This window comes from Anas acuta, chromosome 8, assembly GCF_963932015.1.
Source record: "Anas acuta chromosome 8, bAnaAcu1.1, whole genome shotgun sequence".
NCBI classification, from domain to species: Eukaryota; Metazoa; Chordata; class Aves; order Anseriformes; family Anatidae; genus Anas; species Anas acuta.
Genome location: NC_088986.1, coordinates 17,072,882 through 17,088,490, shown reverse-complemented (window position 1 = coordinate 17,088,490; position 15,609 = coordinate 17,072,882). Strand labels below are relative to the sequence as shown.

The following is a 15,609-nucleotide window of genomic DNA, read 5'->3' as shown; positions in this document are numbered from 1 at the left end:
CTTGTTTGGACCTCAGCTTTTTTGCAAAATGTCAGTTGTAAAGCTTAGATTACTCTCAGTGGTTTAGTGAGATTTGGTGAAGCACTTTGTCCACAGTCAATATCCCCCTGCATTATTATTAACAATAAAAGTAATAAATTTACTGTAAGAGAAGCCTGTAAGGGAGAAGGGCATTTGCAGGATTGCAATATGGGCACTGCATTTGTTTTGAAGGATGACATACTCAGTTTTTACACATCGTAAAATATCCTGACTGCAGCTCCTTGGCTCTCTGAACAGCTTCATGCTGTAATGCTGCTGCTGCGTCCAAAAATGAGTGAGTCCCAGTTTGCAGGATTAGTCAGGATGCAGAAGGGAACTGTGAACTCTCGTTGTCCCAGCAGAGCAAACCACCCCATAAATTGTGGGAGGTGGAAAATTCTTGCTGTCTGGTTATAACATCTGACTGCAGTCCCACCAGGAGCTGCAGAAATGTTTCCTGAGCTTCCCAAACACGGCCTTTTACATGTGGTTGTATGAGAGGTACAGAAATGAGCTGTGCTGCTGCTTATCGGAAGACTTTATTTGTTGACTTAATGTTTGTTAAGTGAGTAGATGATATGCCATGTGTCTTCAGACACTTATTGCCATTCTGGTTGTTGCATGACCATTTTAGTCTACTTTTTCATGCTACAGTAATGAGTTTTAATAGTTTTGCTAGTAACTACTACTTTGCAAATAAAACTGGGTATTGAAACACTTCTTAACAGCTAGCATGGCAAGTTAGGATATGTAATGTTAAAGAGGCACCTACCCTCATCTATAACTAAGAAAATGAGCATCTGAGTGATTAATCATCAGCGAGAGACCTGATGCAGCAGCCTGTAATACATACAGGTAACAAATTTGAAAGGAATGGTCGAACACAGATTTCCTATTGTCCAGATTTGCTGAAAATCCACAACTTTATCTAGAGGCAGTGAGATCTAAGGTATTCATCTCTGATAACAAGGTCTATTTCTAGAAGTTTTTGCACGCAGTGTTTTGGAGGAGAGCACATAGTAACTTGAGACTGAAGATTTCCTCTGTTACTTGACCATACAGCCAGACATCTGCCAAATGATGAACCGGACCTGAAGTGTATAGCCTGGAGATCCTCACTAAAAGACAGCAAATCCAACAGTGGCAGAAACATCAGATGCAGCTGAAATTGGGCATGGGGCCTTCTAAGTTAAGGGTTCGGCACCAACAATTCATCAGTGCCCACTGCACTCTTTAGTGGGTGTTGAGGAGCCCAGTCTTTTGTGCATTGTTTTGATGAATTAAACTTTGAGATTTTTTTTGGTGTGGGGGAAGATTTTAATCTACTTATACACTGCAGGGAAGTTCATGTCTACAAGGCTCCTTAGACACCTTTCTGCAGTACTGAACAAACTCAGCTGTGTCTTCGTGAGACATGCAAATGTGGGGAGATTTATGAAGCCAGTGTGTTTCCAGTTGTCCTTCCATCTTTTCAATAGGAGCTTTATAGCAGTTACTCTGTGAATGAACTGCCTTTATTCTATGTTTATAAAAGGAATGTATTGTTAGTGGTATCTTATCTGTGTATGTTATTTAAATTAGGCTCCACACTTGGGTATTAAAAGACAGTCTCTATGTGGCTTTTCTTGTTTTAAAATCAAATAGACCAAAGAGAATTTTGTTTTGCTCTCCACAAATGTGCAGATGTTATATCCATTAGCAGCTGGAGAAGCTGTTTGGGTAACTTTCCAAGTGCAGACGAGCCTGGATTAAGCACGTAGCATGAGTCTGGTACCCGTAAAGCCTCTCCAGCCTTGTGCTGGCGGACATGCAGTAAACTTTATGGCTTGCAGTGTTGTTGTGGAAGATTTGCTTGCTAACTGCTTCTTGTCCAATGACAATTAAATGTTTCTGCCCCTGGCTTTTCCTTTCATAATGAGATGTAACAAGAAGGTGGAGCAAGAAGGCTATACATGTGCACTTCAGAAATGAGACTAAGTATTCAGTCTTGCCCAGGCTACCCAAAAGAAAAGTACATTTTTCCATTTTGAGGGAGGCAGCAGCTGGCCTGAGCAGAGGAGAATAAGGTACATCACACATGTAGAGCAGATGTTTCCAGCTTTTTCTGGTTTTGAAAGCTGTATAGATGGCACAAGGAAAAAAGTGGATTGTGATAGTCCTGTACTGCTCCATGGAAAGAATAGTGATGTGTGTTACCGTATGCCTACATAATGCGGTGCTGTATCTCAGATTAGCTTCTAAGGAGCCTGGAACCAATGGAAATAAAACACTACACCACCAGATGACTCCCATGCGTTTTGTGGGAGTCGGACAGGGATGACCCAGAACCGCCTCTGCACCCAGCTCCCCTGGCATGCTCCGCTTTCTGCAAGCAGCAGGGGCAGACCCATTACTGGCGATAGGTGCCAGCCAGATCACTTGAAGGGGAAGCCTCACAGTGAAGCACTCGTTGTCCTTTCTGCTGATGAACAATTGTTCCTGGTACCACAAGGGTTTGCCACCTGCCCTGTTCACAGCTGCAGTTTCTGCTTCCATCTCCCACGCGCCTTCCTCTCTCTTGCACGTAAGCAAGGCTACCCCAACAGCTTCTTCATTGTTTTCCTTACTTTGCCGTTGTATAATGGAGCTGGCTGCCAATCCATCTTCAGTCCTCTAGCCTTGTCATAAACTGCTAGATCTGATTTACAGAAGCCCTGGTTCTTCCCTGCTGAAATCCCCAACGATGTGCTCTGCAGCTCTTTTCAGCTTGGGTACAATTCCCTTTTCTCAAGCCATATCCCATGAATGTGCCTCTGTCTTGTCTCCATTGCCAACAGCTTCTGCACAGGCCAACGCTGGATGGATGTAGTTGTTCAGTGTCTTATCTCTGATGCAATCCTTTCCTCCTATGGAAAGTGAGAAAAAAATGCTTAAAGCAATTACAGTAGGCCTTGAAGGATAAAGCTGCCTTTCTACTTCGAGCTGTTTTTGTAGTAAGACTACCATAATTGTGGTGTCCTCCTCTGTTTACTGGTATAGGAAAGAATGTATGATTTGGGATTTTATGTAATTTACAGTTTGATATTGTTCCCAAGAACTATTCAAATGAATTGCTCTTGTTCTTTTAGCATCTTCCTTCCACTTTTCTATGGGTCAGGGACAGTCATAATAGAGAAAATCCTCCCTTGAGTACACAGTTCAAAACTTGATGACCTTAGAGGGGAGACTTGTCAGCCCTGGCAAATCGTCACCTCAGCAGGTCCAAGATCCAGCCCTTTGGATGGTCTGTTGTCCCTTTTGGTTAGGAGGGAGCACAGCTGCGAAGAAGGAAAACATATGAGTCACGATGGGAGGGCTGCAGGAGTTGCAATCTCCCCAGCCAGGCCTGGCTCTCTTCTGGTCAAAATATCCAGAGTTTAGTTCTGGGAGGACAAAAGTTTTTAAATGCAATACATTTCTTCAGGTGGAGTGCTCTTCTTTCATCAAAGCTGCTGTCAGAGGACATTCTTCTCGTGGCAGTGAACAGGTTGATTCTACAACTCCTAAACTGGTATTTTAACATCCTGGTTTGTGACTTGCTTTTAAAAATGCTACAAATCATGGAGATAGCAGTGAGTAAATGGTTGGGATTTTACGTGCCTGCTGTTCTTGATTGATCAGCGTGTGGGGGTGAAGAAATTGATCTCTCGGGACCTCCAAATATCTGCTAAACAGGAATGGTATCTATGAAGTGGCCGCATGAAAATGTTCACCGTGCCTCAGTTTGTATAGCATACCTTCCCGTAGCAGTTACTGCTTTCAGGGAAAACTCTGAAAGAGCAAATTCTGACACTGATCTTAAACCTCATTGCCCACCATGTAGATGTAGCTGATACAATGCTGTTTTCAAGTAATGAAGCATTGGTAAAATAGTTGTACGTTTCTCCTGCTTTCCTTTTTGTGTAAAATGCATGGAGGAGACATTTGGGGAATTATTGTAGAGTTAATCTTCTGTGTTCCCCATAATGTATAAGCCCTGTATAAGCCCTGTATTGCTCTTGGTGTGCATACAAGCCTTCTATAAAGCTTTTGTCATTAGAAGGTTTCACAAACAAGTCAAAGATATGTCTTGCTTGACAGGCAAGGCTTGAGAATTTATTTTCTGACTTCACATAACAATTGCTTATACATATCAGTATCTTGAACAGCAGTATACTTACCTTTGAATTAACATTCCCCTTCCCTTCTAACATGCACACAATAGGACTTGAGCTGATCAAGGCTGTAAGTAGTTAACCTTGAAGAGGTGACAATAAACTGCTATCAGTTTGTTTTTCCCTTAAGATAATAATCCTCACAGTAGTCCTGAAGCTCTGACTCAGCAAAGGCAGTGCTCAAATTCCTGAAGTATTTCAGCTGTGGTTTCTCAGCCTGAAATTCTTACTCAGGTTTGCCAAATGGCCTCATGGCTCTAAGGAGCTTTTCCACATTTTGAGACAGAGGGACTGTTTCTCCCCAGATTATGACAAACTAGTTCTAATGTGTGACTGCTATTGCAGCCTTCATTAGATGTGGTTTGATGTGCTGTAATGTGAAGGAGACTGTTGACTGCAACTATCTCAAATGTCTTGCGGATTGGAAAGAAGAAATTGCCTGAGATACAATTTCTACTGCATGGCTGGTTATCCGGTATTTATAAGAGCAAACTAGTTTAGCCACTTGTTTTCATTTTTTTCCATGCTGTAGTCCCATTTGTACAGCATAGTGCCCCCAGGCTTTCTTCATTTCATGTTCTTGGGACAAGCTGCCATGTAGCAGTAGTAGCTGTGGATGGTAACTTGACCTGTGGTTAAACATGCCTGAAATATCGGGGAAAAGCAACGCAATTTTGTCAGAAATGTTGTTCTTAATTTGTAAGAGCACAGAGCTTACTTTGTCCTGGTCTGTGTTTTTGTATGCCCGTGAAAAAATCATGCTGATCATCGATTCCATAATAAAACAACGAAATAGAAGATTACTGGGAAGCAGTAAGTCAGGATTTAGCAATTTCTCAAGGGCATGCAACATGCTGTAATGTGCTGCTTCTCAGATGATTATCACTACCTTAAATTCGTAAAATTTTATTTTAAATATAAGAAGCAGAAACTCCCAACTCTTGGCATTAGGACCTGCTGTCAAAGTCTGCCCATGTACCATCATATGTAGCTTATAGGTATAAAAATAAGGGATGAGCTTTCATGTGTTAATGACTGCCTTTTCAAAATCTCCCACATATGAAGCTTGCTGTAAAACTGTTATCTTTTACGGTGTGGTCTGTGTTATTACCTGCTGATACTGGTTTTACTTATCAGCTTAAATGGGCTGGCTTATGATAGTTTATATGTGGCAAAATTAAGCTTCTGAATCTTAATGAAACCCCAAAGGTCTTCAAACACTCAGGCTTAGTAAATGATTGGAAAATATTTCTGCTGGATGCACATGGAATAAGAAAATGGATTTAAAAAGGATGTTTATTTTAAAGGTTATTTACGGGTAAATCCTTTGTACTACCTTTTTTCTTTCCCTTCAGATTTCCTCAAGCAGACCACGTATGAAGTTGAGGCATTCTTGGAAGCCGTTCAGTTCTTCCGGCAGGAGAAAGGCCACTATGGGACATGGGAAATGATAACTGGCAATGAAAAAGAGGTAAAAGAATATCATCCTAATTTGGGGACGCTTTGGCTATAGCAACTCTGAGGATAGTGAAGGTTGTAAAGACTCTTGGGGAAAAAAAATTACATTCCAAAAAAATTCTAGTAGGTAGAAGTTCCCAAAATTTCAAGACACTTCTTATTGATATGTAAGAAACATTTATATTTTAATAAACTGTTCCATATTTTTTTAAACTAAAAAGTGAAAGACAGTGTGCAGTGAGCTAAAGTTGTGGTGCTCATGCTGGAATATTGGGATGGCCACATTTCCACAAAAGGCTTATGCATCTACTTTATTTATATGAGCTGTATTTACCACATGGTCAGTGGGTGAATAAATGCTGTCTCTAAAACAAGGTACTTTCTACCCTTTCTGTATTTTCTGTATTTTCTATACTTTCTGTATCTCACTCCCACATTTGGTATGTTTATAGTTCTGGTAAATCAGCGAGACCAAAAGTGCTATACTCCAAACTCAGAACACATGGTTTGTGTGCAGCAAACACTTGCTGTCTGCTGCATTGGACTGTGCTTTGCTTTTCTACCTTCTGAGATCTTCTGTAGATAAGAAACATATTTTCTTCTGTTGCTATTACCTTTGATACTAAACACAGCAGTTTCCAGTAACTTGTGGTCTAATGCCTCCAGATGCCATTGCAGAAGACGAGGCTTTATGGAGAACAGAAAGGCACCAATGCACGTGTTATGAAGAATTTCATCATTTTGTTTTTCCCTGTTCTTTGAGAGTGAAGCTTTTAGATCTGAGCAGATAAACTGATAGACCTACTTCTCGTGCCAGCCTTCTGAAATGGAGTATTGCGTAGCAACAATTACACTGGGAACACCAAAAATTTGTGTGTTTCAGTACTTCAGAAATGAGATGTGAAGCTTAGGGTTGAGATCCATACTGAGTGAGTGATCCATACCTGAGTGAGCAGCTTTGGAGCACTGATGGCAGATGAAGTAACTCTGCCAGTCCTTCTGGCATCACTCCAGGTGTATTTTAGTGCAATTAAGACATTATTTGTGCCCTGACTTATACATACGTTTTTTTTCCAAAGCACTGAGCGCTCAGTAATAAATATTACTTTAGTACCAGCTGTTGGGTGTTTTCCTTGATGAAGTCTGGCATCCCTTTGGGAAAATGGAGAAAAGTCTGATAGTGTTCATGATACAAAATAAAACGGGTTTTGTTTTGAGAAACCAGATTATTTATTTAGGAAAAGTATACTTTGGAAATGCTGAAAAATACGGAAACTGGCAAAGAATTTATAAGCAGTGTCTTTCCTGGTGCTGTCATGTCAGGGACTGAAGTTTTCTGCTAACATCTGATAATAAATACCACAAAATAAAGAGTTCCATCATTCCAGTGGAGGGACTGAGGGTTTTTCTCTTTTTCCCTCTTCCAAAAAGTTACGGAGCTATTATAGAGCTAGTTTCATTTTGTGTTTTATTTTGTCTGCTTCTTGCCAACTCCTTATTCATAACCCATACACCTCAAGAGAACTGTAATCAGAAGACATCCAGAGTAGTTACACCACAGTCTTCTTAACAATAATTCATTCTTTACGTAGAGTATGTTGTCATGCCCATTTTGATCCAGTATAATAATTGTTTTAGGCAAATATCCAAGCTAAGTGAATGGTTTGGAACAAGCAGGCTACAATTTGTTGCTTTAAAAATTTCTGCAGAATGCCAATATATATATCTACTGACATTCATTTATAAAGGTAGACTCTCCACAGTATTTTCTGAAGCAGTCATTTCATTAGCTCATGCAATTCTGCCTTGGTACCTCAACATGAAGGTAGCAAAGCTAGGATGCAGTCACTCAGCTGAAGACCTACTACGTTTTTGGGGGGTTGTAAGCATTTCTTTCCCTTGTTTTGGTACTTTTTAATTTTTAATATTTTATTACTAACAAAGGATATATTGAATTACAGGTGCTGTTTCTGTAGGTAAGTGCTGAAAGAGAGGGTTAAAACTGGGGATTTTTTGACAACACTTGTTACAAGCCACAGAACAGCCACACAGTGAGAGCACTACAACACCGTTATTTTATTCTAGCATAACTCCATTGATCAATACTACACCAATGTAGAATAACTTACTGGTGAATCAAATAAGGCATTAAAAAAACTAAAACCCCTATGGTGTAACTTTCAGTAGAGCAATATAAACCCAGTCCAGCACTTCCTAAAAATGTTGCTGCAGAGCTCAGATTCTTCAGAATGTGTTTGATCAGTTGTCACATTTATTATTCAGTCCGTGGTGCTCCAGTTTGGGTTATTCATGAGATTATCTCTTTTAAGTCCCACACTCAAAGCAGAGCCAAATTAGGGGCCTTGTGCAGTTGAGTTCTGAAGATGCCCGAGGCAGGAGATGGCACAGCTTGTTCCTATAACCACCCTTATGGGAAAATCTTTTTTTAATAACCAATAGATTGGAAATTAGGAGACATTACCTTTAGGTTGGACATTAGGAGACCTTTCTCCTCAAAAAGAGTCATCAGGCACAGGTTGCCCAGGGAGGTGGTGCAGTCACCGTCCGTGGGGGTGTTCAAGGAAAGGTTGGACGTGGTGCCTAGGGACGTGGTTTAGTGGGTGACATTGGTAGTAGGGGGATGGTTGGACCAGATGACATTGAAGGTCTTTTCCAACCTCAATGATTCTGTGATTCTAATTAAAATTTCTCTTGTTTCTGCTTGTGGCCGTCATCTTCATCCTTTCCCTGTGCAACTACCAGCAGAGTCTGGGTCTGTCTGCACGGTGTCTCCTCATATCTGCTGTGGACAGCAGTAAGGCCTCCCCTGAGCCTTCCATTCTTAAGGCTGAGCAACTCCACCTCTACCCATGTCATGCGCTCCATCCCCTGACTGTCTTGGTGGCCTCCGCTGGACTCATTCCTGTGTGTCACGTCTTGTAATGGGAGCCCAACACTGGACACTGCTCCAGATGTGGTGCGACAAGTACTGAACAAAGGGTAATGTTCTCCTCCATTGACCTGCTGTTGCCCTTTGCTGCAAGAACACCGTGCAGACAGATGCTGAATTTGCTGTCTACAAGGATGCTCAAATCCTTTTCTTCAAAGCTGCTTTCCAGCCAGTTGTTGCCAGCCTGTACTGGTGCCTGGGATTGTTCCATCTCAAATGTTGGACTGTGCATTTTCTTTTCCTGAACTTTATGAGGTTTTTGGCCCACCTCTTTCTTCAGCCTGTCTAGGTCTCTGAATAGCAGCCTTGCCCGCCAGCGTATTGACTGCTCCCCCAAATTGTGAGCATCTGTATTCCCAGTCTGATGTCTTTTATTTCTGATTGGAACCAGCTGCAAGCCTGAGTTGCCACTTAGTAGCTGGGTTCAGAAAGGGTGATGCATCTCTTCTACAGCTGAACCCTGCTGCAAACTGAGAAAGTTACTGAAAGGGAAAAGTACTCAGTGTTGATTTAGAAAAATACAGCAATGAAAAACAGACAATATACTTAAATAATAAAAAGTGGGGCAACAATAACTTTTCCTTAGTTTTTCTACATGCCAGCACAAATACTTGAATGGAGATTTTAATGTATATAAATTCTACAATGTGAAAATTTTACTGTATTTGTACCAGTTTTACTGACAGAAGTAATTGTTTGAAAAGTTTTTCACAAACTCCATCAGCTATTCATTTTATCCCTTTTTCCTCTGGATAGCGTTGGAGCTAATGAATCTTTTGTATTGTGCTACACTTCTTGGAAAAAAAAAAATCAGAGTAGAATTATTTGATCTACAGATTACCCCAATTTCTGTATTCCCTTTCCAGGGGATACCAGGTTTTACTGGGACCCCCCATCCTTGTGTGAATTGTGAAATTGGTGTTCACAAGAAATACTCCTAAAGATCCACATCAGTATCATTCTATCTTGCTTTTTTTTTTGGGTCAAGAGTCATAGAATCATAGAATGGATTGGAAGGGTTGGAAATGTGTTGGAAGGGACCCTAAAGATCAATTTGTTCCAACCCTCCCATGCTACCCACTGCATCAGGTTGCCCAGGGCCTCATCCAACCTGGTCTAGAACACCTCCAGGGATGGGGCATCTACAGCCTCTCTGGTCAACCTGTTACAGTGCCTCACCTCCGTCTGAGTGAAGAATTTCCTCCTAACCTCTAATTTAAATCTGCTCTCTTTTAGTTTAAAGCCATTATCCCTTGTCCTATTGTCATCTGCCCAAGCAAAAAGTTGCTCTCCATCTTTTTTATGAGCCTTCTTTAAGTATTGAAAAGATGCAGTGAGGTCTCCCCAGAATCTTCTCCAGGCCAAGCATCCCCAGCTCTCTCAGCTCTTTCTTTCAAGAGAGGTGCTCCAGCTTCTGAGCATCCTTGTGGCCTTCTCTGTACCCACTCTAACAGCCCCACGTCCTTCTGGTGCTGGGGGCCCCAGACCTGGATGCAGGACTCCAGGTGGGGCCTCACACGGGCAGAGCAGAGGGGCACAGTCACCTCCCTCGGCCTGCTGGTCACACCTCTGTTGGTGCAGCCCAGGATGCAGTTGCCCTTCTGGGCTGCAGGCACGCACTGCTGGCTTGTGATCCGCATTTGATGTCAAAGGCCTTGTAGAAGTCCAGGTAGATTACATTGGTCATTTTTCCCTTGTCAATTGATGCGGTCACTCTATCAGAGAAGGCTACCAGACTGGTCAGGCATGATTTGCTCTTGGTGAAGCCATGCTGACTGCCTTGGACCACCTCCTGCATGTGCCCTGACATTGCTTCCAGGAGAATCTGTTCCATGATCTTTCCGAGCACAGAGGGGAGTCTCACCAATCTGTAGTTCTGTAAGTCTTCCTTTCTACCCTTCTTAAAAACAGGAAAAAGTCACTGTTTTGCCCCAGCAATTGCTTAGAAGTTCAGGGAACAGCTGCAGAACTTACTTGCACCAGCTGGGAATCGAATGCGGGTAACAAGAATGGGAATTTTGCATGATACCACTACACCACTGTTGCTGCAAGGTATTTTCTTATTAGAAGTGACCTTTGGCTGATGAATCTTCAGAACAACTTCTCCTCAATGATGCTTCTGGGAGGGCATCAGTGTCTCAGAACAAGGTCAGCCTTGAGAAGCAACAGTCATTATAACAGTTTTTCAAATGTTTTTGATACAGCTGACATAAATCATTTTAGCTCCATTGTTTTTCACATGGCAATCTTTCTAACAGCATACAGTAAATTTTAATAGACATCTTTGTTTGTCATCTTGGTTCATGTTGTTAGTTGATGGTCTTTCAAAACCTGTCAGAGAAAGATTCTTCAGATGGAATTCATACCTGATATTTTAAAAACAGTCCTCCTGGCAACCTGGGACAGCTAAGCTGTTGTGTGTTTGGGGTTGCCTATATTTACATGTCATTCTGTGATGCAAGTGCTCAGTTTTTAGATGGCAAACAATGTATGAACAGGTCATTTTAATCTCATAACCATATAGATCTTGAGCAACCTTGTGATGGAGGAACTCCTTCCTAACCTTCAGACGATGATCCTGCCTAAAATGAAAGGAAAGAGGAATGACAGGAAGCGGGCCTGGTTTGGTGTAAGTATGAATATTTCCAGAGTAGTTGCTTCTCATACTAATTGTCTGAATGTGCTGATTCTAATCTTTGCTTATTAATTTAATTTGAATTTAGTTTGTAGAAGAAACGTATGGCTTAGTCCAGCAGCAAGTTTCAGAAGGACTGAGTACCTTGAAAGAAGAGTGCAGAGAGTTTGCAAAATCTCTTGAAGGAACCATTCGCTCAGACATGGATCAGATTCTGAACTCCAAGAACTTTTTAGCTGGAAAAATCAAAGGTTAGTAGGAAAACAAATGTGTTTTGGAGCAATCCTTAATGTTTCCCATTGTGCTGCTCAAATTACCAGATGTCTTTGTTTTGAAATCCTTATGTGTTTTGAAACTCCATCCGGAGATGCTCATTTTCAGAAAACAAATGCTTTGAGCCCCTGCTACCCATGATGGGAACTGACACCTGGGGCAGCTGCATCTGTGAAAATACAAAGTCTTCTCAAGTTGGAGCTAGAGCTGGCAGGTTATGAGTATCCTGATTAGAGCTGCGTATTCTGCTTTAATTTTTGCTTGGACAGCTTTGTGAAATGAAGGTATAGATTACATGAGCATAATTTAAAGTGTGGTGGTTTTGACCTTATGTCAAGAAATGCTCCACACAAATAGGTTCTGGTTAAGTGACAAGTTCATAGGATACCAAAGCATGATTAAAACAAAGAGCTTTTTAAATGATGTCAAACTAATATGAAAAAATATATATTTGCCATCAATGTAAAAATTAGTGTTAGAAGTAGGCAAACATCAATTGATGTTGCTTAAGTTAACAAATAAATAAATAGCTGATCACTTAGGAGCTGTTTTGATAAATCTCCGGATGTTACATTGATATTCTCAGATAACAGCCTAGGATGCTTTCAGTGAACTGTGGAGTACCAAGGTCAGATAAATCCTATACAAGCACCATGACCAAGCTTTGTGCAAACTCCCCAGTATTTACCAATACTTACAGCTTCCCTTTCCTCTCCTCTCACAGTGTTCCCATGCTGCTAGTTTGCTTAGGTGGGGCATAGGAAAAGATGTTTCATTGCCACTCGAAAAAATATAAACTCTCCTTTCATCACCCATGTCATCTCTGAGAAGGTGTGACTCAAGAAAAAAATATGGGGACATTTAATCCATTGCAAAGTATATCAGTTCAGATTACATTTTTCACTGTATATCTTAGTCGCCTAAAATGCATCCACTGTTTTGTCTTATGCTCCAGCCACTGTTTCTGAGCCTGCTCAGAAATGCTGCACAGAAAATATCCAGCCATTTCTCACATCCATATTGGAGGAGCTTATGGGTCCTGTGAGTTCTGGATTCACTGAAGTTCGTTCACTTTTTGATAAAGAAGTTAATGAAATCATCCAGAACTTCCAGAAGACAAAAGATATCACAAAGCTAAAGGAGGTAAGACAAAAATATAACTGGAGCCTTTTACATTAGCACTTTTCTACCTAGAACTTGAGTGACAGCAGTACTTGCTTCCCAAAGTGGTAGTATATTACTGCTTTGTTCGTGGTCTAGAAAGTCTTGTGGAAGTTGTGCAACTAGAGTGTAGATAATCAGAATTTGTTTTAGGGCCACTCGTATATTCTCTACTTAAAATTGGTTTCCAGCTGCTTTTTCTCAAAGCCTGTTTTTCCTCCACTGGAATGCAGAACGTGGATCAGCTGATGAACCTGCCATTCAGTTCTGTGAAGATGGAGCCTTGCTATCTCAAAGTGAACCTCCTCCAGGAGCTCCTTCAAGACCTCAAGAGTCGCTTCAAGGTCTACCACATTGACTTTGTGGTTCAGAGGACACAGAACTTCATGCAAGAGGTACTGTAAAATCCAGTTTTTCCTCTTGAGAGAACAGGTTAGGTTTGTTCTTCTAAGCTGCTTCAAAGTAATCTTGATAAAGAGCTGTGCAAGAGGCCCCAGATATATACCAAGCAAAACGTAGATTAAAAAAAATAATAAGAGAATTGCAGCTAGAAGCTCATTTTCACATTCATATTTGTGACATTGCATGCGTGAGAGTCTTTCAGTAAATTACAAGAATTTTGGATGGATCAACACTTCCCATGAACCTTGACATTCTGAATTCTTGGTGTCTTAGCACCCGGGAAGGTTGCGCTTATGCCAACAGGGTAGCTAAAATCCACCTGATTTTCATTCTCAAGCGTTTATTTTTCAGGAAGAGTCCTGAATAATTTTAACAAAATAGAGTGTCTCCTTCTCCTTCTTGATAGTTTATTTTTTCATGAATATAAAATAAGGCAATTAATGTTAAAAATTGCCAATTTCTTTGACACAAATGATGTCTCAGGATGAAGCTATTTTAACCAATTTCACTTCTCATGGGAATAGTTGAAGTGAAATCATTTCATCATTTGAGATGATAAAGGAATGTTGCCTTTTTTTCCCCTCCAGTGTGTATTGGTATAAGCTGTAATTTTGCTTTGCTTTTATTTCTTCTGGATCCCTGACCAGAAATCTATTAAGACCTGGCCAATAGACTTTCCATTGCCAGAATGCAGGGCAGATTTGGCCTTTTAACAATATGTTGAATCCTGTGATTACAATCCATAGCTGAGAAATTAAGTAATCTAGTTGGTCATTTTGTGAAATGGAGGTCATCTTGTGAAATGGAACTGGTTCCCTCCCGTGAAGTGGGAGTTATGAACATGGAAAGTAAGTTTCTAGCACAGTGTTTGGATAGGATTTTCCTAAAAGCAGTTTTTCTAATTACAGCAATGATCAGCAGCCAACGATTTAATCAGAAATAAAATCCTGATTTCATGTCTCAGTCTTTCAAGGAAACCATTCCAAAATGCTGCTCAAATAAAATGTCTTTCAGTAAGTGAAGACCATGAATCAAGACAAAGAATTAGAAAATACATCCTGTACAAACCATTTTTTTTTTTTTTTTTAATGTAAGGAAACAAAATTCACAATAAATAAGTTAAACAAGAAATAAATAAGCTAAACCTGAGCAGAAGTTACTCTGAAAGTGCTGTTATTGTTTCTCTTTAAAAGAGGCTATTATTTTTCTCATAAAAATAATAAGTAGCTTTACTTTGTGACATTTTCACATGGACATTTATTTTATCAACAAGTAAGGTCACACATGTCTGTGCTCATGTATTTTTAATATAAAAGAATCGTTCAGCTTAAGTCTAACTTGGGTGGAGTATTCCTTCTTTCAGTGCACAGTTACAGGCTTGGGAGCTTGGCATCCTCTAGTGGTCAAATTTAGGGAATTTAGGAGAGAAACATTCAACTAGTGTAAATAAACCAGCTCCAGTGTCTTCAGCAAAGCGATGCCAGTTTATGATTTGCTCCAAATAATAACACAAATAAAAAGTGAGTCATTCATCTTGGAATTAGTCTCAAACTTAACTATACATTGTTCCTGTACTGGATAGTACAATTTGATAGTACAATTTGTACTATCCAGTACTAATCTGTACAGGAAAGCTATGATTAAAGATACTAAGGCTTAATTTCTTTATTTACTGAAACATTTCTATGCATGTTAGCCTTTAGAGTACTAAAATAGAGAGTAACAAGAGAAACACAATTTTGGGACAATATAACTGAACCTATTCTGAATAAGTTTGCGAATACAACTTTTTAGCAGACTTTCTGGTATTGATCCTGCTTTATGCTCAAGGTAGAAGTTGAGGTAGTTTCATTTTCCTGTGCTCTTGCATTAATGTAAGAGATTATTCTTTTTGTTTTCCAATTACAAAGCTGAGTGTTGCAATCTAAACTGGGCAAGGCTTTTCTTCCCCTTCCATGATCATTTGAAGCACTTGAAAATATGTATTGATTTTGATTTTTTGATTATTCTTTCTCTGTTTCACCTCTCAGAAATACAATTTAAGTTAATGGTTACATTTATCAGGTTTCTTTATGTATGTAGACATTTTGTGCTAGTTGTCTTTAAAATATATTTCTTATTATTATTCTTAGCTGATGGAAAATGCAGTTTATACTTTTGAGCAGTTGTTCTCTCCAAGTCACCAAGCAGACTCAGCGAAAGTTGCAACAACCATTGAAAAAGTCAAACTGAGAGTACTGAAGGTAAATGCTAAGCTTTTGTGCAGTAAGATCTTGTGTTCTGCCTTTTAAGAAACCTAAAGAGAGCATCTCTTACGTGAATTTACCTGAGTATTTGAAAGAAGATACCTCTTACTGTCTGGTGGGAAATGCTGATTTGGTGGCACTTAGCAAAGCTGCTCATTTTGGGGGTAAAACCAAGTTCTGGGCAAACAATTATAAGAGTATTTACATGTGCAGTCATTTTAATTACTATTAAATCAACTGGAAATGATGCTGTGGATCTGAGTAAATAATTTTATATTAGTTTACAATCAG

General features: G+C 40.1%; 1 protein-coding gene across 2 annotated transcripts in view; it reads left to right on the top strand.

Moving 5' to 3' along the window:
- The window catches only part of NIBAN1 (niban apoptosis regulator 1), a 64,952-nt gene that overhangs the window by 42,755 nt on the left and 6,588 nt on the right, over positions 1 to 15,609 (top strand). For both annotated transcript variants that reach the window (XM_068691244.1, XM_068691245.1), the window contains 6 exons: positions 5,549 to 5,664; positions 11,126 to 11,230; positions 11,325 to 11,487; positions 12,465 to 12,652; positions 12,904 to 13,065; positions 15,205 to 15,315. In XM_068691244.1, coding sequence (XP_068547345.1) covers positions 5,549 to 5,664; positions 11,126 to 11,230; positions 11,325 to 11,487; positions 12,465 to 12,652; positions 12,904 to 13,065; positions 15,205 to 15,315 — 845 coding nt within the window. The remainder of the gene's footprint in view (positions 1 to 5,548; positions 5,665 to 11,125; positions 11,231 to 11,324; positions 11,488 to 12,464; positions 12,653 to 12,903; positions 13,066 to 15,204; positions 15,316 to 15,609) is intronic.